The 19,631-nt window shown below is 41.2% G+C and overlaps 2 protein-coding genes across 3 annotated transcripts in view; one reads left to right on the top strand and one right to left on the bottom strand.

The window, feature by feature from the left end:
• The window catches only part of LRRC17 (leucine rich repeat containing 17), a 27,850-nt gene extending 8,293 nt beyond the window's left edge, over positions 1-19,557 (bottom strand). For both annotated transcript variants that reach the window (XM_024196964.2, XM_024196965.2), the window contains exons 1-2: positions 19,438-19,557; positions 1,139-2,031 (exon numbers count right to left, since the gene is read on the bottom strand). In XM_024196964.2, coding sequence (XP_024052732.1) covers positions 1,139-1,904 — 766 coding nt within the window. In that variant the 5' untranslated portion in view covers positions 1,905-2,031; positions 19,438-19,557. The remainder of the gene's footprint in view (positions 1-1,138; positions 2,032-19,437) is intronic.
• Positions 1-19,631, top strand: part of FBXL13 (F-box and leucine rich repeat protein 13) — a 158,225-nt gene that overhangs the window by 79,126 nt on the left and 59,468 nt on the right. The window contains exons 8-10 of the mRNA XM_026648901.1: positions 7,569-7,621; positions 12,574-12,674; positions 19,368-19,497. Of these exons, the coding sequence (XP_026504686.1) occupies positions 7,569-7,621; positions 12,574-12,674; positions 19,368-19,497 (284 nt within the window). The remainder of the gene's footprint in view (positions 1-7,568; positions 7,622-12,573; positions 12,675-19,367; positions 19,498-19,631) is intronic.

Below are 19,631 nucleotides of genomic sequence, written 5' to 3'. Positions count from 1 at the left end.
AAGCAGTTATATAAATGTACAGTCACAGTAAGGCAAATGGAAGAAAACAGCACAGCAGTTTGGCAAGCATGTTACAAGATAAAAATAGCTAACATAGTACAACGGTCAGGCACTACAGGTTGTAATTTGCAAAAATTGGGCAAAATCCTCCCTAAGTAGACTACTTCCTCATCTTTGTACTGTTTTTTATTTTATGTTTTGTAAAGTTGAAGCATGAACTGAATGCAGTTTGCAATGGGTGTAACCAGAGATCAGTTCTCATCAGAAATTTTTTTAGTTTTTCTTTGGTAGTTCTCATGGGATAAAATATGGGAAATAAAAAGCATAGACAAACCTGGACTTGTATGTTCACATCTCCCAGATGGGCAACTATTTACTCTTCGGGTTCAGTTATGACTCCTAAGACCCTGAGATGCATTTAGGGATGGGAGGAAGCACTCTTCCTAGTAGCAATACCTGGAAGCATATGACTTTGAAATGCCTCCTGGGCCCTGGGAGGAAGAACAGGGAGAGTACCCTTGCTACAGCTGTTCAAAAGGAACAGCTGGTACTTTCCACTTTGCAGGAAACCTGGTACACAGAGGGTGGGACGACAATGTCTTTCCATTCAGTTGGGCCCTTTCTGGGGCCTCTGAGTGCTACTGGCAGCTCTCTGCTATCAAATTATGGCTACCCTTGTGCACTGGAACAGGAGGAAGAGCTCCCTGTGCTCTTCCCTCTGTCAGGGCAGTCACTTTGAAACAACTATAATTTTGTTTATAGATTTATTGGCATATGTAAAAGTAGCTTTATTGGAGTAAAACCAGTCAAAACTAGGCTCTGCTGCTACAATAATTTAAGTATGTGCTTAACTTTGTTACTGGGAGCACTCCTATTGATTTCAGTTGGAGTATTCATGCTAATAAAATTAAATACATGCAGGAGTTTTTGCAGAATTGGGCTCTAAAATGGAGATAAAATACTGCAATTACACTCTTTATAAGAACAAAGAATTTGTTAGTACTATTTAAAAAAAAAAAGCAAAAAATTTCTATAACCGTACTGATTTTCCATAACCTACTTAACTAGAGAAGAAATATAACAGCAAAGGAGCAAGAACATTAAACTTTGTCACTGAATTAAAAATAAGTAAACAAACCTTTTCTTTTGCAATCCAATGTTTGTATGGGAAATACATAAATATGACAAAGAGAGGAATCAAATTCTGGTTTGACAACTTTAGGCTTTGCTGCTGCTATATTTTTGGGGTCCAGTCTTTCCTCTTCAGTACATAGACGTTCAGCTTTTATCTGCTTTAGCTTTTGATCTTTCAGTTCTATTGGGTGTACACACTTGGCATAATTTCCCAAGTTCCTGTTTGTTGGAACCTGCAACATTGTAATAAGAGTTTCCATCTCACAGGTGCAATGCCAAGGATTATCATAAAGACGCAGGTAGTTTAGAAGGGGCATATAAATAAAAACTTCCTCTGATAAAATCTTAATCTGGTTATGCTGAAGTAAGAGTGTGGTAAGTTTGTTTAAACCAAAAAAAGCCTCACTTCCAATTTTTGATATATCATTCTGTTGTAAATCCAGACTTTTTAATGTTTTATACTTGGAAAACATATTATTCTTCAGTTTGCGAATCCTATTTCTTGCTAGCAGCATGTGTCTTAAATCCTCAGGCCAATCAGGAGACACAAAAGTCAGTTTTCTTTCTTGGCAATCTAAGTATTTCTCATGAAGATAAGTATACACATCACAGGGGAGGCCTGGGGCATAACGCTTAACAGTACTAGATGCTTTTCTTAAGCTGTTTGTCCTTCCATTATTTGCTTTGTTTCTCAAACTCCCATTCCTTGTCTTCTTAAAGTAGGCTGCTTTACAAAAGAAAAGTAGTATTATAATAGTAACCACTTTCATTCTGACATCCAGTTGGCCCCAATTACTTTCTGTGACAGCTGGAACTGTCAAAGTATTCCTTTGAAATATGAGTTTGGAGCTAATATTGTTCTGAATCGAGGAGGTACAGCTGGTGGATGTGGAATCCCTGTGTAGGAAGAAAAGTGGAATATTAGAAAGTGTAAAATAGACATTTTCACAGAGACTGGTACTTAAAATGAACCATTACAAAATGGTTCAGCCAGCACACTAGATTCACTCAGAACTTGAAAATTTCTCAGACAAGGACATTAAGGTCACTTCTTATTGTTTAGATGTTTTCACGCTCTCGATGATCCACTTTCATTCACTTTGATTAAATTTAGCAAGCTGTCAAAATACAGGGCTAGATTCTAGCTGGCTTTCGTTTAGATGCACATACAGATTCAGGGGAAGGGCACAAGGATTCCTTTGCCCCATTGTGCCCTCTGCAGAAGAATCAAGCACAGTCCCAGTCCCTGGTATCATGGGCATGGAAGGATTCTCCCCTGTTAGCACACAAGGAGTGCAAATCATACCAGAGGAACTGGCCAGCTGGGGAGAGTGGAGAATGCCCTCATTCTTAAGGGATGGTAAAGCATGTGCATTCCTCCTGTGTTCTGTGGAGGTATAATCCCTCCTGGAGTTCCCTTTTGGGTGATGCAGCTTTATATGTCCCTACTCACGGCTGTGTACCGAGTATACAATATGGTCATAACATTCTATTTTGGCAGGGACTTGTTAAACCCTGAGGTCTCATTATCTGCCGTTTACTCCTCTTACATGATTCCAGCTGTTTGCTGGCCAAAGAGGGCCGGATGTGACTCCGTCTGGATCCTGTTCAGTATTGTTTATGAGTCAGCTGCAGGGCAATGCATGATTCCCTTGGCCTGTGCATGATGTCTCTGCAGGATGCAGAGTCCTTGTTGGTCTGAGAACTTTGAACAAATCCCAGTTTTCAACACATACCATTATATGGTAGTTTTGTGTACCACTAAACCATCATTGTGGTTTCAAAGGCCTTGTCTTCACTAGGAAAAAGGTGTATTCTTAACTCAAGTTAACTAACATGAGGTAAAATTATATTGAAGGCAGTTTGTAGTTTATACATGAGTTAGCAGGTGAAGATGAAGACTGTGGGAAAGCCTGTAATTTACCTTGACCTGCTGATTCATGTGAGAACTACGAACTGTCTTGTCTTCAATAAGATTTTACCTTGTGCTAGTTAACTCAAGTGAAGAACTCTCCTTTTTTGCTAATGCGGATGCACCCAAAAAGCACGTTCTTTAAAGGATAGAATAAGTCGCTGTCTCGTTATCACTGACCTATTTGTAATATTTCTTTATTTGGATCAGAAATCTAAAATCTGAAACTTAGTTTTATAATAAAAATGAAAAAGGTTGTCTTTAAAAGTATAATTTAGTTGTTTCTTGCTAAAATAAAAAAGATTTATGCTGCTCCTGGATATAATTATTTTGTTGGCAAAGCCTCTGAATGGCTTCTCCATTTTATTTCTGCACCTGCCAGCTCTCTCCTTATATCAACATTCTAGTAAAACACATAAACATCTTTAAAAAATGAACATTATAACTAGAGCCCTGTGAAATTCTTTTTATTTTTTATCATTTTTTGTGAATTTCTGTTTTGTTTTATTCAATAAAATGTTGTTTTATTTCTTTTTATTACATTTATATTAATAAAGTACGTCACATGACCATATATAAATCAAAACAGTATAAATCCCAGTTTATCTATACAACATCATTTATTAACATTACTCGTTATTCTATGCCTTGAGAAACTCACCAACCCCCACGACAGTTAGTCACCCCAAAATACCTCAGACAGCTCCTTAGGGTTCCCCCCTTGAAATTTACCTAGTACTACAGCTTCCAAATAACTCCCACTTCTCCATGCCCACTCAGAGACACAAACCTCATGGAACACCCTGGATCTTCCCAACCCCTATGACTTCCTTCACCAGTCCCCCCACCCCCATCCCCCTCTGTATCCCCAGGTTTCTCTATGTCCCCTTATATATTCCCTCTCTCACATTGAACCTCAGTCTCCCCAAGCCCCAGAAACCCCTCCCCATCACCCCTTAAATATTCCCCCTCCCCCACTGTGCACCATAACGCCATCCCCCATTAGTCCCAGGGACACCTCTCCTATCCTCCTCCCCCATTGAGCCCCAACCCTCCCCCCATTAGCCTCTCTTCCATGAGAAAGTCAAGGTCCTGCCCCTGAGGGGTGGGAGGCCCTGCGGGAGAAACTATAGAGTAAGCCAGCCCCATATTCACACTGGAACAGCAGCTCCTGTTCTGCAGGGCAGGACCCGGCTCCCCACTCCAGCTGGCCCTTGAGGTTACAGTACACTCAGGTTTGGCTCCTCTGTCTTGATGAGAGGGGGCAACTGGGCCAAATTTGAGTGAGTGGCACTGCAATTCCAAATTTGACCAACCTGCCCTCCCATTATGATGGAGGTGTGGCCAGGCCAAAGCTGAGCAGCGTTGTGACCCCGTGTGTCAGGTCACAGCACCTGGAGTAGGGAGCTGGGCCCAACCCCATGGGGCAGGAGCTGCCGCTGCAGGCTGAGTTTCATTTTATGTCCATTTAATGTTCATTTTTGTTTTATTTCTTTATTTTGCATTTGCGAAATACATAGGGCTCTAATTATAATTACTGCTTTTGTCCATTACATTCTGTGAAAAATAAAAGGAATTTTATGTATTAGTTTTTGGGAATCAGATGTTGTTCACTCTGACTAGGGTTGTTAGCAGTCCAGGGCCGGCTCCAGGGTTTTGGCCGACCCAAGCAGCCAAAAAAAAAAAAAAAAAGCCGCAATCGCAATCCGCGGCGGCACTTCGGCGGGAGGTCCTTCGCTCCGAGCGGGAGTGAGGGACCGTCCGCCGAATTGCCGCCGAATAGCTGGACCTGCCGCACCTCTCCGGAGTGTCCGCCACAAGCACCTACTTGCCAAGCTGGTGCCTGGAGCCGGCCCTGCAGCAGTCCCATATTACAAGGTACTTCCCTAATTTAAATAGAAAATTGCCTGTCCCATACTAAATCAGTATGGAACACTTTTTATCCCATATTTCAACAACAGTGCGACAGTACTCATGGGGACATCTTTCCACTTTCCTCCCTGGCCCTTCAGTGCTGCGTGGGGAAAGCAGATGGGGCCATGCTCAAGGGCCAGGATTGGGAGGGGAGTGGAAAGATGCACCCATGAGTACTGCTCTCCTCCCCCCCACCCAACATCCCCAACAGGGTGCACAGCACTGTAGCAGTCAAAGACAAGCAATTGTAGCCTCCAACTCGGCTCCTGGCACCCAAGCAGAACCTGAACAGGAATCGCAGCAGCTGCTGGCTCAGCACCTGAGGCCCTGGGTTCTCTGCTGTATCCAGAGCTGGAGAGAGAGAAACCCCAGGAAGCATGGGGGTGGAGGGAAAGGAACTTGTCCCCAGAGGTTCAAGTCAAGATTGGGGACATCTGAAGTTTGTCCTGTATTTTTAAATACAATATTGGAAACCCTAACTCTGACTGATTGTCATGGCCATTACAACTGGGATGCTCTCTATTATTTGGAACTGAGCTGCACAAGCTCCAGAAGGTCTCTGATACTGGCAAATCCAAGGGAAGTCCTAAATGGACAAAAGAGGAATCTGGGGGAAGATAGCTAAGAAATGTGATTTATCTAAGTACTCTATTTCCCTCCAGTCCCCTAGGACTGAACTGGGAAAAAAACAATCGTGGTACTAAGCTCTGCCCACATACTAAGGGTACGTCTGTACTTACCTCCGGGTCCGGCGGTAAGCAATCGATCTTCTGGGATCGATCCCGGAAGTGCTCGCCGTTGACGCCGGTACTCCTGCTCCGTGAGAGGAGTACACGGAGTCGACGGGGGAGCCTGCCTGCCGCGTGTGGACCCGCGGTAAGTTCGAACTAAGATACTTCGACTTCATCTACGTTATTCACGTAGCTGAAGTTGCGTATCTTAGTTCGAAGTGGGGGGTTAGTGTGGACCAGCCCTAAGCTTCACTCTGTCATGGCACCAACAGGAGATACTATTCTCAATAGATTGTGCAGCTCTTCCTGACATGATGCTTTCTCTTTCTTGTCCTGTATGTCAAATGTTGACATTTTAATTGTTTTAATTAGGCTTTGGAGTTAACACTCCGTTTAGATGAAGTGGAACAGTTCACACTGCTCAGAGATATTTTTTTCTGACTGTCTGCAGACTCAAGGAGATGTCACTGCATCAGTTTACACTCAGTTCCCATTTAGAAGATTCTTTGCAACCATAAAGGCTAGAGATTTAATTTTTAAAATTAAGGCTTCGATTCTGTAGCCAACGATGGCAACTAATATGAAGTATCAGCATACCTTAGTTGAGGTTCTGTTTTCCGCTCTGCTATCTGTAGAAGTGTATTGTGGTTTTAGGATGGGGATATAGGGAGGCATAGAGGTGGCATGACATTCCTGTAGCCTACCAATCATGGAGCTAATTTTAACTGGATGGAATCTTTTGAGTTGGCAGGTCCCTCTTAACAGCATTGTGTTTTTTCTTTCAAAGAGCTTTTAGTAAGATAGTATACCAAGACTTTAGTTGAGGTCATTGTTTTCATAGAGAGGAATGTAGAGATGTAATGTTGGATTAATTTTTGACTGCAGGTAAAAGCATATGTTTGGCGGCCCCTTTTTCAGATGTGTTATATGAGAATAATTATTTAACAGGTTTTCAAAATATTTCTTGTGATCAATATAAACATCTCATATTGAATCTTCCACATCAAGTGTCTGCCTCAGGCTGAATTTATTTATTTATGTTTTTAAAAAATCAGAATCAGATCAGCCATTTCTGAGAACGAGAACAAGGAAAAATACATCGTTTGCCCTTGTTGAAAAAAATCTTACAATTATTTAATTGAGAAGCTCTAGCAACTCCATGCTTTGGAGCAGGGACTTGAAATTTGGCAGGAGAGTTGTCTTTGTATCAGAAATATGCCTTTTGCTGCTCCTGTGAAAATCAACCTGATTTTGGCCAAATTATAAGCCTCTGAAAAAATCATAGTTCACACATTCTTAATAGAGACTTGTTAGAGTTTGGCGGCTAAATTCTCTGAAGATTCCATGGCTTAGGGGATGAGGAGGACTTTCTCTGCAGTTGCTCCTTCTGGCTGCCAGGGGCCGCTGTGTTCTGAGGATCTGAGAGCAGGGAGACTATTTCCATGTGCTCTCAATTTCCTGTGGAAAACATAGTATATAACCGTGTAGTTAAATATTGTATCATAATGCATACGCACAAGAGAGCTGAATTAAGATTGGATGGGCAACCTTAATTCTGGCATTTCCTAACTTTTGAGTCCTTGACTTTACAAGCTTATCATTCTTTTAACATAATTTTTTAATGTAGTATGGGACATGAATCATCATGCCTCAGGACATAAGCCAGCCAGTAAGTGATAGGGGGCTGAAAACAACTTTTCTGATGAGTAAGTTATTCCATAATTGTCTTCTGCCTGGTTTCTTGGACTTTCCACTGAATCATCTTGTACTGGCCATTGTCAGGGACAGGACACTGAGGTAGATGGACTGCTGGTCTGATCTAGGAAATTCCAACCATTAATCTTTAACTCTAATATTAAGTCTATCTTTTATTTTAGGTGAATGTAAAAATTTGCAAGATTTGAATGTCTCTGAATGCCAAGGATTAAATGTAAGTTATGGGAAAGGTTCATGGTTTACTATGTGTTTAAAGTTGGCAAGAAATTCCAAGCCATTTTGTAGCATCCAAATATTTACTTACAACTATGCTTTCTAATAATTTACTGGATAATGCATGTGGATATTTTTTGTAATTTTTTTGCCTAAACTGACAAGATAATTACAATTAATATTCTTCAAAATTAAGTAATCCTGAATAGATACTCTCTCCAAGATTCTTATTTCATTATTTCATGGAGTTGGAAGTGTCCTCTTAAAGTTTCTAAACATTTCTGGAACCCTCCAGTGGAAAGGTGATGACAGATGACTAGCGAGGAGTGGAAAGACAGATGACTAGGGAGAAGTATAAAAATATTGCTAGAGCATGCAGGGGTGTAATCAGGAAGGCCAAGGCACGATTGGAGTTGCAGTTAGCAAGGGATGTGAAGGGTGTAACAAGAAGGGTTTCTATGGGTATGTTAGCAACAAGAAGAAGGTCAGGGAAAGTGTGGGACCCTTACTGAATGGGGGAGGCAACATAGTGACAGATGATGTGGAAAAAGCTGAAGTACTCAATGCTTTTTTTGCCTCAGTCTTCAAAGATAAGGTCAGCTCCCAGACTGCTGCACTGGGCAACACAGTATGGGGAGGAGGTGAGCAGCCCTCAGTGGTTAAAGAACAGGTTAAGGACTATTTAGAAAAGCTGGACATGCACAAGTCCATGGGTCCAGATCTAATGCATCCGAGAGTGCTGAGGTAGTTGGCTGATGTGATTGCAGAGCCATGGGCCATTATCTCTGAAAATTCGACCTCCAATCGTCCGGGGAGGTCCCAGACGATTCGAAAAAGGCAAATATAGTGCTCATATTTAAAAAAGGGAAGAAAGGGAACCTGGGGAATTACAGACCGGTCAGCCTCACTTCAGTCCCCGGCAAAATCATGGAGCAGGTCCTCAAGGAATCCATTTTGAAGCACTGGGAGGAGAGGAAGGTGATCAGGAACAGTCAACATGGATTCACTAAGGGCAAGTCATGCCTGACCAACCTGATTGCCTTCTATGATGAGACGTATTATTCAGCAAGTTAAATAAGTATGGATTGGATGAATGGACTATACAGTGGATAGAAAACTGGCTAGATTGTCGGGCTCAACGGGTAGTGATCAACGGCTTGATGTCTAGTTGGCAGCCAGTATCAAGCGGAGAGCCCTAGGGGTGGGTCCTGGGGCCGGTTTTGTTCAACATCTTTATTAATGATCTGGATGATGGGATGAATTGCACCCTCAGCAAGTTCGCAGATGACACTAAGCTGGGGGGAGAGATAGATATGCTGGAGGGTAGGGATAGGGTCCAGAGTGACCTAGACAAATTGGAGGATTGGGCCAAAAGAAATGTGATGAGGTTCAACACAGACAAGTGCAGAGTCCTGCACTTAGGAAGGAAGAATCTCATGTACCGCTACAGGCTGGGGACTGACTGGCTAAGCAGCAGTTCTGCAGAAAAGGACCTGGGGATTACAGTGGACGAGAAGCTGGATATGAGTCAGCAGTGTGCCCTTGTTGCCAAGAAGGCCAACAGCATATTGGGCTGTATTAGTAGGAGCATTGTCAGCAGATTGAGGGAAGTGATTATTCTCCTCTATTCGGCACTGGTGAGGCCACACCTAGAGTATTGTGTCCTGTTTTGGTCCCCCACTACAGAAGGGTTGTGGACAAATTGGAGAGAGTCCAGCAGAGGGCAACGGAAATTATCAGGGGGCTGGGGCACATGACTTACAAGGAGAGGCTGAGGGAACTGGGCTTATTTAGTGTACAGAAGAGAAGAGTGAGGGGGGATTTGATAGCAGCCTTCAACTACCTGAAGGGGGGTTCCAAAGAGGATGGAGCTAGGCTGTTCTCAGTAGTGGCAGATGACAGAACAAGAAGCAATGGTCTCAAGTTGCAGTGCGGGAGGTCTAGGTTGCATATTAGGAAACACTATTCCACTAGGAGCGGGGTGAAGCACTGGAATGGGTTACCTAGAGAGGTGGTGGAATCTCCATCCTTAGAGGTTTTTAAGGCCCGGCTTGACAAAGCCCTGGCTGGGATGATTTAGTTGGTGTTGGTCCTGCTTTGAGCAGGGGATTGGACTGGATGAACTCCTAAGGTCTCTTCCAACCCTAATATTCTATGATTCTATGAAAGGTGTGTGTATTATATCAACACTACATAGCCTCCAAGCAATCCCTTCTTTTTCCTGTTGTCTGGAGGAGAAGCATTCCTTGTGGTTCATGGGAAATACATTTTGTCTTTTAGTTTTCCTAAATCATTTTCAAATCTAATTGGCTCATGTTAGATGTTTTCAGTACCCCCTTTCTGATGAAAAATACTTTCTGCATAAGGTTGAGTTTGAAACAAGATTATTTTTATGCCAGTTTGTATTTTCTTATCTTGAAAACAAGGCCAATATTTTCTGTATATTGCATAGTTTATTAATACTGTATTAAACGGATATTATAGTATGTGTAGGAGAAGTTTTCTTAAAGTACTTCATTTGCATTGGATAAAGTAATCTGTGGGCCACATCATCCACAGATGGTGTGAATTGGTATAGCTCAGTTGACTTCCATGGAACTATACCTGTGTACAGCAGCTGAGGATCTGGTCTTATTTGTAAACAAGAACCACTTAGAAGTGATCTGATTGCAATAAATATCCTTCACTGATCATCACCATCGGTGCAATGTCTGTCATTGAAAAGGTCCTATTCTTCTATCAATAATCTTAATTTATAGAATTAAATATGAGCTCTTGCAATTTAATCCCTCGATTCTTAATTTTATAAGATGTTAATTTTGTATATTCTTCCAAAATTCCTCTCTGACATGATATGAGAAGTCTATCATAACCATCTTACTGACCTGCCAGTCTCTTCCTCCTGCTTTCAAGAATATCCTTCAGAAGTCTTGTTACACTAACTGGTTGGAGCATAAAAATATCACTTATGTTTAGTTTCCTGTGACAGTAGCATATCTGGTCATGCTGCATGTAAGAGAATCATGCTGACACTATTATCTTTAATATACAATTACACATTCAGGTCCTTACCTAACCTGACATCTTGTCCGATTGAATTATCTTTCTGGTTTTGCAATATTAGACTCAGGAGAAGGGATTTTATGCAGGATTATTTACCTTTGGAAAACTAGTATGAAATGTATAATTGGTGTTCTTCAAAAGGAGCAGCCTAGTGGTAAAAACATTTTAGTTCCATGTTTACTCACCTACCTGTTTTCTCTCAAGAGGTCTGTTTTTACTGTGGTTATAAAGTTAGAGTACCTCCTGATGGCTAAGATCAAAAGCATCAGATATTTTGTAATGAACAAGTAATATTTATACTTTATGAGAAATCCTGACTCCAACAAGGAGAAATTTCTGGAAACTTTGAGAAAGTACTTACTCTTGAGTTCATGCATATGAAACATATTAGTGTGAATCTATGAGGTATAATACCTTGAGAGAACAATGAAAATTACTTTTTTTTGGTTTCAGGGTTTAAAATTTCTTTAGCTCTGATTTTACCTTTTTTTAAAGACATGAGCTGTAAAGATGTTTACTTTTATATTTTTACTCTTTAATAGTTTTTGAAAAGATTACCACTGAAAAATGAGGATCTGAGAATGGTGAAAACCAGTGTAGTCTAGTAGTTCAGATATGCGCACACTACTATCGTTACCTCTCAGCTGCATTAAGACATACTTTGAGATGGAAGAGCAAATATTCATTTTATTCTAGCTATTTCTTAAGAGAGCTGAATAGCAGAGACATAAATAGAATAATAAAACAATAAGATCAATGAAGGAATATTCAGCTAATTGAACCGCTTGATTACACTTGATAACATTCCTAGCCGTCTAATATTGAATCTAGTAGTGGAACAGTCTGTGGCTGGACTGTTGTTGTTACCATTTTTCAAATTATATGGTGTAATCATGTATTTTAAAAGCACGTGATTTTTACAGACTTCTCTCACTTTGACTGTTGTTGGATTTAAATGTCAATTAATATCAATATTTTGATAGCCTGGTGTCTGCAATAGTTATAAAACACTCTTTAACATCCCTAGCAGGAGACTGTCATGACAATGTAAGAACTAACGATGTGAGTGAGCATGTCCATTGCATTTGACTAAGGAAATGGACATTTGTAACCAAAAATGGTCAGCTCCTCAGCTGGTGTGAATTGGTATAGCTCCTTTGAAGTTAGTTGAGTTAGGCCAATTTACACCAGGTGAGGATCTGGGCAAAAATGTATATAAGTTACTGATTTCCACACAGTTATTTGATTTGCATTCACAAGTGCGGGTTTTTGCATCTCTAATGGATTCACATATACTTTTTGGGGAACAGCCCCTTGCACCAGTGTTTCAAGATTTGCCTCCGTATGTCTGTATTCTAATGTAGTGATCATATTGATACATAGAAAAAGATAGATGGTGCCACTTCCAAAGAATATTAAAGAAAGGAACTGACTCAAATTAAAAAGAAATGTGGACAGTGAGCATTCTATAATTGATGGACTGGTATGAATAGTTAATAAAGCACACTCCCTGGATTTTAGAGAGTTGACTTAAGTTATTGTCTAGAGACCTGCTAACTTAGGTCTTGATTCAGCAAAGCACTTAAGCATGTGAATAGTCCCATTGACTTCATTAGGACTACTTGGTTCTTAGGTGCCTTCCTGAATTGGGGGCATAGAAATAGTCATGTTTACAATCAACAAAAATAGTTCCGTAAACATTATAATATAGTATTCTCTTTATTGCATTTTAAAGAGAAAATGTTTTTGATCGGTACTGTTGCATTTAATACTTTTACGAAATTAATTCAGTTTTTCTGCTACAGTATAGAAGAGACTTTAGATACACTAAAATACAAACAAATTCTAATTTGACATACTTTGACAAGTGATTTTTTTATTATTATTCAGGATGAATCAATGAGACTTATATCAGAAGGTTGTCCAGCTCTTCTCTATTTAAATCTGTCATACACAGATATTACTAATGGGACACTAAGACTGTTATCAAGGTAAAAATATCTCCTTCTACATTTAGATTAGTACGAAACAAAAGTCGTATGTACTCTACAAAAATATGAGTTTTAGTTATCATTGCAAGAAAATATAACTTTCTCTGAGTATTTTACAGGTTTCCTTTTATTTTGTAAAGAACTGAAAAATGCCATATATATTGTTCTGAGGATTTTTCTCTTTTGTTTGTCTTTTAGTGTAGTAAAACATTTACACTGGGTTAGTTTATAGGTCTTGCTAAGTTTTACAGAAACGTGTGAGTTTGCTAGTCAAACAAAGTTCCTGTGGACAAACAACACAATTGCTCATTATTGTGCAACTGGCTTGCAAGTTTGAGATGATTATGTAAATCTAGGGTGACCAGACGTCCTGTTTTTAAAGGAACAGTGCCGTATTTAAGCCCTCCTGCAGGTGTCCCAGCTTTTTCTTAAAAATGGGCAAATTGTCCCGTATTTTCTGTCTCCCCTGCATCAGTACTGGCAGGTCCTGCTGCTGACCGGATCCGTGCTCGCCAGCTGCCTGCCCACCAGCAGTGAGTGGGGGGGGGTCCAGTGGCTGACAATGGGGGTGGATGTGCAAGGCTTGTGGCGGGGTGAAGATGCAGCGTGTGGGGCTGGCCGTTCCCTGTGCTGGTGCATCAGCGCAGCCCCCGCTGTGTGCTGGCTCTCAGCCAGCAGGGCCCCGCCCCCCGTCCCGTTTCCGACCAGCACTGGCTGCGCGTTGTGAGCTGTGGAGGCCGGTGTGTACAGGCAGGCGCCAGTCAGTGGCCAGTTACGTGTCACCTCTGCTGCCCACCCATCGGCTCTTTATGTGCTCCCCCTCTCGCTGTCCTCTCCCTGCTTTGCCCCTTCACCCCGTCCCCCCAGCCCTACTGCTCCTTCATATCTCCCCCAGCAGGGCGCGTCCCACTCACAGCGCTGGGCGGAGAACCAGCCCCTGGTCGGAGTGCTCAGCTCACCCTCCACCTGGGTGACAGGCTTCTTCCTTCCCTCACTGCCTCTGGCTGGGCCGGCACCCTAGGAAAGGCCAAGACCCTTCGGCCTGGGGCGCTGGGCGGGAGGAGCCGAGTCCGGCTTGTGCCAAAGCCCCGCACAGCGCTGGCACGGGGAAGCCTCTCTGCCCCTCAGCTAAGCTCTGGGGTTGTGGTGGTGGGGAAGCGATTTCCAGCCAGTTTGCATCCCAACCCTGCAGGCTCCAAAGCAGCCCCTCCCCGGGCAGGGACTTAGCACCCTCTTCACCCGCCCACCCCCCCGGGTCCTGCCCCCAGGGAGCGTGGGGCTGCTCCGTCCCCTAGGTACCCTCCCCTGCTGAGCCACCTCTCTGTCCGGGTTTGCTGAAGCCCCTGCAGTCAGGTTCCCTGGGCACAATGCATCCTTAGAGCTTAACCCCTTCCTGCCTGCGTTGTAGCCAGGGGACAGGAGGCGGCTGGGTTATGTCAGTGGCCAGCAACAGCCTGGAGGTGATAGCTGCCTTTCGACACTGTGTGGGCAGGAAAGGACAAGCTGCTTCCAGCCACTGGGGAGTAGTGGAGAAGAGATGAGCTCTGCAAAGATATGCGCCAGGTCATCCCTTCAACACCCCACCCCACCCCCGCGACTGGAAGCAGCTCCCATCCCTTCCCTCCTGCACACTGCAAAAGGCTGCTGCAAGCCACATTCTGGTGTGAACCCTGACAGAAATCTGGGGAGGGGGGCATGTGAGCCTGCATGCTCCTCTACGTGTTGCCTCGGGAAGATGCAGCGCCAGGTACCAGGAGAGGTGGGTCCATCCTGGGGGCCCAGCCAGGCATGGAGGGCAGAGAGCACCGGGCAGGGACGGTCGGGTCGGTCGGTCTCTCTGTGTGACAGAGGTGTACAGGAGTGTATGTATGTGTGTGTCACCGCTCCCCGTCTGAATCCTAAAACCTTAAAGATAAGAAGATAAATAAAAATAATTCAGCTACACAGTATTTCTTTTTAACAGGAGCTCAGTCAACTTGATGTTAATTTTAACATTTGTACTGCATCGGTCTGATGAATTTCTGTTGAACTTGCTTGAATATGAGTAATTTTACCAGGTATCCCGTATTCAGCATAGGGAAATATGGTCACCCTATGTAGATCACTAATCAGAAAAGCAGCAACTTTCTGGTTTATAAAGTACAATAAGCCTTTGCTTTCTTTGGATGGAGAGGAAAACTCACAAACAAAGGGTACATGTGCAGTTTTGAGCTAAAGTATAAGGAGTTACCATCCTGATTTGTGCTTTGCATTCTAGTAACTGGTAAAGCTGCCGACAGTGTATGAAAGAGGAATTTGTCAGTATGCCGCGTGGGGTCGGGTTTTTTTACCCATCTCAGTGGCTTAGTGGTGATAAACTGCAATGGCAAGTAGAAGAACAAAGTTTAAGCTTTCATCTTGGACTGTCACCTCCCAGGCCAAATGTGAATGCATTAGAAGCACACCTCCTGAAAAAAGGCACTCAGCCCTTCATGTAGCATATCACTGGCCACTTTGGATGATTATGATATTGACAGGTTCTGAAAGCAGCCCCGTCACTTCAGCAGGAAGGTTAATGGCTGTGATGTAAGGTTTTGGGTGTCTGGATTTAAGAGGGGGTGATTATCTACTCTGGATATATATGACGGACTCCTGGAGAGAAGAAGGAACTATAAGTGAGTTTATTATACTGACTACCATTTCCTTTATAATTATCTATTGACTGAGGAGAGATTTTTTTTTGTACAGATTTTTTGGGGGTAAAGTTTCAGATACCTCAGTAGCATTGTAGTCTAGTGTTGATAGTTATAATTTGGCAGAGGACTAATATTTAGTTTAGATGTGTTCTGTATGCATAGCTATTGAGTGAGATGTATTCAGAATTGTTGGATAGTGATTTTTAAAAAGTAGATAGACAGTCAAGCAATGTTGTGATTATATGTCCTGCCTACTCTACCAAGTTCCTGTTTTGTCCCTTATTTCCTCAAAACGGTCAGTAAGGCATGGCTTTGCTTGAAGCTATCCGTTTTGACTTTCTTTATGGCATAGTAGTGGGTTTAAAGAAGTTCAGAGGGAGTTTTTTTTTAGATTGTGACTTGAATCCAGCAAAGTGTGCAAATTCCCATTGATCTCTTGAGCGTACTCTGGGTCTCGTTAGTCTACAATAGTCATGCAGGCACATGTAGAAATAAGGCACTTTGTCTGAGATGTGGCAAAACAATATGCAAAAAACCACAGAGAATTGTGTATTTAAAGCAGCCATATTTCCTGAACCAAATATTTCTTGGAGAACTACAAAAAAAAAAAAAAAAAAAAGCTGCCCAAAGGATGGTTTGAAAGCAAATGCAAAGAATTCACACTATCCAGGTGAACTGTGATGTAATAGTTATAGATAAACATCCATTCCTGTTGTGGGAGATGTGTGTTCATCCACCAAACTGGAGGGCTGGAGGACCTACTGCTGGGTAGGTCCAGTCCACTTATCAAAAGAAGCAGTAGAAGAAAGCTGAGTTATTCCAACAGAGCTGTCTCCTTCTTCGATGGTAGTTGTGCACTACTTCGCTCCCCCTTGAGAAAACAAAATTTGACTTTTCACAGCAGCTCCACATATTCCTGGAGTGTGTTTTTCTCTGTTTGCAAGTATATTTTGGACTTTTGGATTTGTAGAGTGATGTCTTGGGAATGTATCAATCCAGTGGCAGATTCTAGTCCTGCTGCAGGCAGCCTTCCACCCTGCATCTCTGCACCAGTTTTATTCTTTCTATCATCTATGGAAAAGCCTATGTTTTTTTCTCTGTATTGGCATAATTTTTGCCTTCTTCTAGTTTCAATTTCTTCATGTTTAAATTTGGAATGTTTTTTTCTGGAGTGCCTGCCAGCCTATGTTATCCCAACTACCCCAGCTTCCTGTTACCACCAAGAAATTAGAGCCAGCTGCTTCTGTTAATGTGTGGGCAAGACTTACCCAGGAGTGGGTCAACCAGATTGGTGGATGTCTCCAATATGAGAAACAAAATTTACAAATAAGGTAAAATTTCCTCTTTGTTCGAGTCAATAAAATACTAGCGTTTCATTAACGGATTTCTCTTGCCTTGTTTACAGCGTTTTTTCCTAAAATGTGTGAAAAATGTCAGTAGCTAATGATAATTCTGAATGAAAACTGCCAAATGCAGCACTTTTTTGATGAAGATATGTGGACGTAAAGCAATACTATAGTTCTTTCTGAGATTAACAGCATGAGGCTTTTGATAGCACTCAACTTTCAGCAGTGTTTCTAGGGATGCTCAAAAAGTGGCAGCTCACAACAGATACTTTCTTTGTAGTTCTCTGAGACAATGTAGCTAACATAAACGCTTTTAGCGATGAAATATATGCATCTTGCAATGCTTTCCATACATCTTACTGCTCCATATCAAGGATCCATTATTGGAAAAACCATCAAAAGGAACTGGATTCTTAATGAGCTGGAAACTGGTTGGCCATTTCACATGTTCCTCTTCCACTCTTTCATTCTATCAAGAGAATTCAGCCTCTGAGTTACACAGCTGATTTAAGATGTTGTGACAAGATGGAATTCTGCTTTGTATTTCTCCTCCAATGAAGTTATGTTACAGACCTTACAATATACATGAAGCCTGTCTATCCAGAATAACTATGGAAGATTATTCTGGCAGATTGTTTTAAAACATCACTATGTTAAGTTCTTGATGCCAAATGTTAGACTCAAAGTCACAAAAGCCAAGATTTTAGGTTCCATGTCAGATTCAGCCATAAAATAGGATCCAGCACATGGGCAACTGTAAATCCCTGCTCTAAGTTAAAGATCTGCGATTTAGTTTTGTGTTACTGAGAATGGTGTCACCTTGAAAATGTCAGAAGAAAGCAGGAAACACACAGATCATAAAAATAGAGGGCAGAGAAAGAGTTACATAGCAATCTGTAAAGAAAGTTAGGGTGCCTACAAGAAGTGTTGAGCTGCTACCTGCTAGTAGAAGATATTGATTCCCAGTCTTCAATAAAATGGAGCGGAAGCTTTCTCTGTATCTGTCTGAGCTCATTCTGCCTTGGGCAACCAACACTATAGTATCAGAGGGGTAGCCGTGTTAGTCTGGTTCTGTAAAAAGCAACAGAGAGTCCTGTGGCACCTTTAAGACTAACAGATGTATTGGAGCATAAGCTTTCACTTCGTCAGAATACATCTGTTAGTCTTAAAGGTGCCACAGGACTCTCTGTTGCAACACTATAGATGGATCGAAGCAAAACTGTCAGAAAACTTCAAAAACATTCTCTTATTGCAGTGTGTTTCGTAGAGACTATGCCTAGAGGTGTATCCTCTGAAAAGCTGATCAACAATGCTGAGCATATCTACTCTACTTGCTGATGCAGATTACTCCAATATAATGCAGAAAGGCTTGTGCTTCTAGAAAGTAACTTGGCAGTGCTTACATTTCTTTATTAAATATAGAAAGAAACATCTTCCATTTAAAAAGATCCCTGAATTTATTTTCTATTGTCTCTGTTTGATTGTTTTATTTGCCTTTTTTCTTAATATGAAATTTAATTTTAGCATGTATTTAATGTTTTGAGCAATTACATTATCATTTTTCCTGTTGCTTTCCAACTTCCTATCCCCCTTTTTTCTTCCCAGTTTGATTTAACAGTATGTCTTCTCAATATACATTCAAAGCATAAAGTGAATTCCCGCAACAATGCTGTGAATCACTCCTTAAGTAATCACTTCCAGAGTGGGTATTCCTGCCTCTCTTCAAAATGCCTAGTTTTTGCTGACTTGCAAAACTGGCCTGAGTATATCCCTAAATCTAAATCTCTTACAGAGCAGTATGCCCTAATGCTAATTATATGTTTTGATTTTTTCTGTAAGCTTTCATTTCTGGTAATTATGGTATTGCAATACTTGTTTATTTCAGTTAGAGATTTAGTTCAGTATAATTTAGAGTCTTGGATATATTATATGCCTAAGTTTGCATAATAAAAACTTGAATAGATTTAGAGAGTACAAATTCATACAATACACTTACAATTTTCCATGTACATAGTTTGCCACTGTTCCTTTATCTAATATTTGGTGTAAATAATCAAGTATTTTCTAAAAATAACTGATTTAAACATCATTTAGAGAAGACTGAATTCTTTGGTATGTGTGTGCATTAGTTTTGTATCTCTTTCCACTTTAAATTTGTTTTAATAGCATGCTTTTAAAATGTTAATGGAAACAATTACATGACCACAGAAGGTTTAACAGTATGTTTAATCCCTGTATGCTTTTAAAATCCTTTGATAGAGTTCTGGTTTTCATTTCCAACAGACACAGCTTGTACAATCAATGGCAAAGTAAATCCTGTAACCTTGCCCTCAAAGGTCTATTGGCTTCCAAAATATACACATTCACTCCCAACTTCTTACAAAAATGTGTGCTTTTGCAATTAAATAAATTATCCATAAATTAATATTTATTTGAATATAGTTAAGGATGATATGATATACTGTACCATAGTACTGTTTCCAAACAAGTTACAATACTTGAAACAAGGAAAACTAAATTCTTTTTAATTTCAACAAGGAAAGAATCTCAGTTAAAATCTAGCATCCCTTCTTCACAGAATTTTTAGAAAGATGTTAGCGATGGAATCTGATTGCATCTGTGTTCTGTAGCCTACTGTTGTAGTAACTGTTTTTTCTCCCTCTTTTGTAAAGGAGCTTCTCCAATTTACAATATCTGAGTTTAGCTTACTGCAGAAAATTCACAGACAAAGGTTTACAGTACCTGGGATCTGGGAAAGGATGTCACAAGCTCATCTATTTAGACCTTTCAGGTTGCATTCAGGTTTGCATTTCATTTCTCTTTCATGCTGTGAGGAAAGGAATCCTTTCGATGACTGGCTGCATCCAGCACTCATGGTATACTAAAGTAGTACAAGCACTGCAGCAAACTTTTCAGAGGTTTTAAATTACATGACC

Source organism: Terrapene carolina, unplaced genomic scaffold (genome assembly GCF_002925995.2).
Source record: "Terrapene carolina triunguis isolate 2854851 unplaced genomic scaffold, T_m_triunguis-2.0 Scaffold68, whole genome shotgun sequence".
In the NCBI taxonomy this organism is placed as follows: domain Eukaryota; kingdom Metazoa; phylum Chordata; order Testudines; family Emydidae; genus Terrapene; species Terrapene triunguis.
Note: the sequence above shows the minus strand (reverse complement) of the source record. Positions and strands in the feature narration are given on the sequence as shown.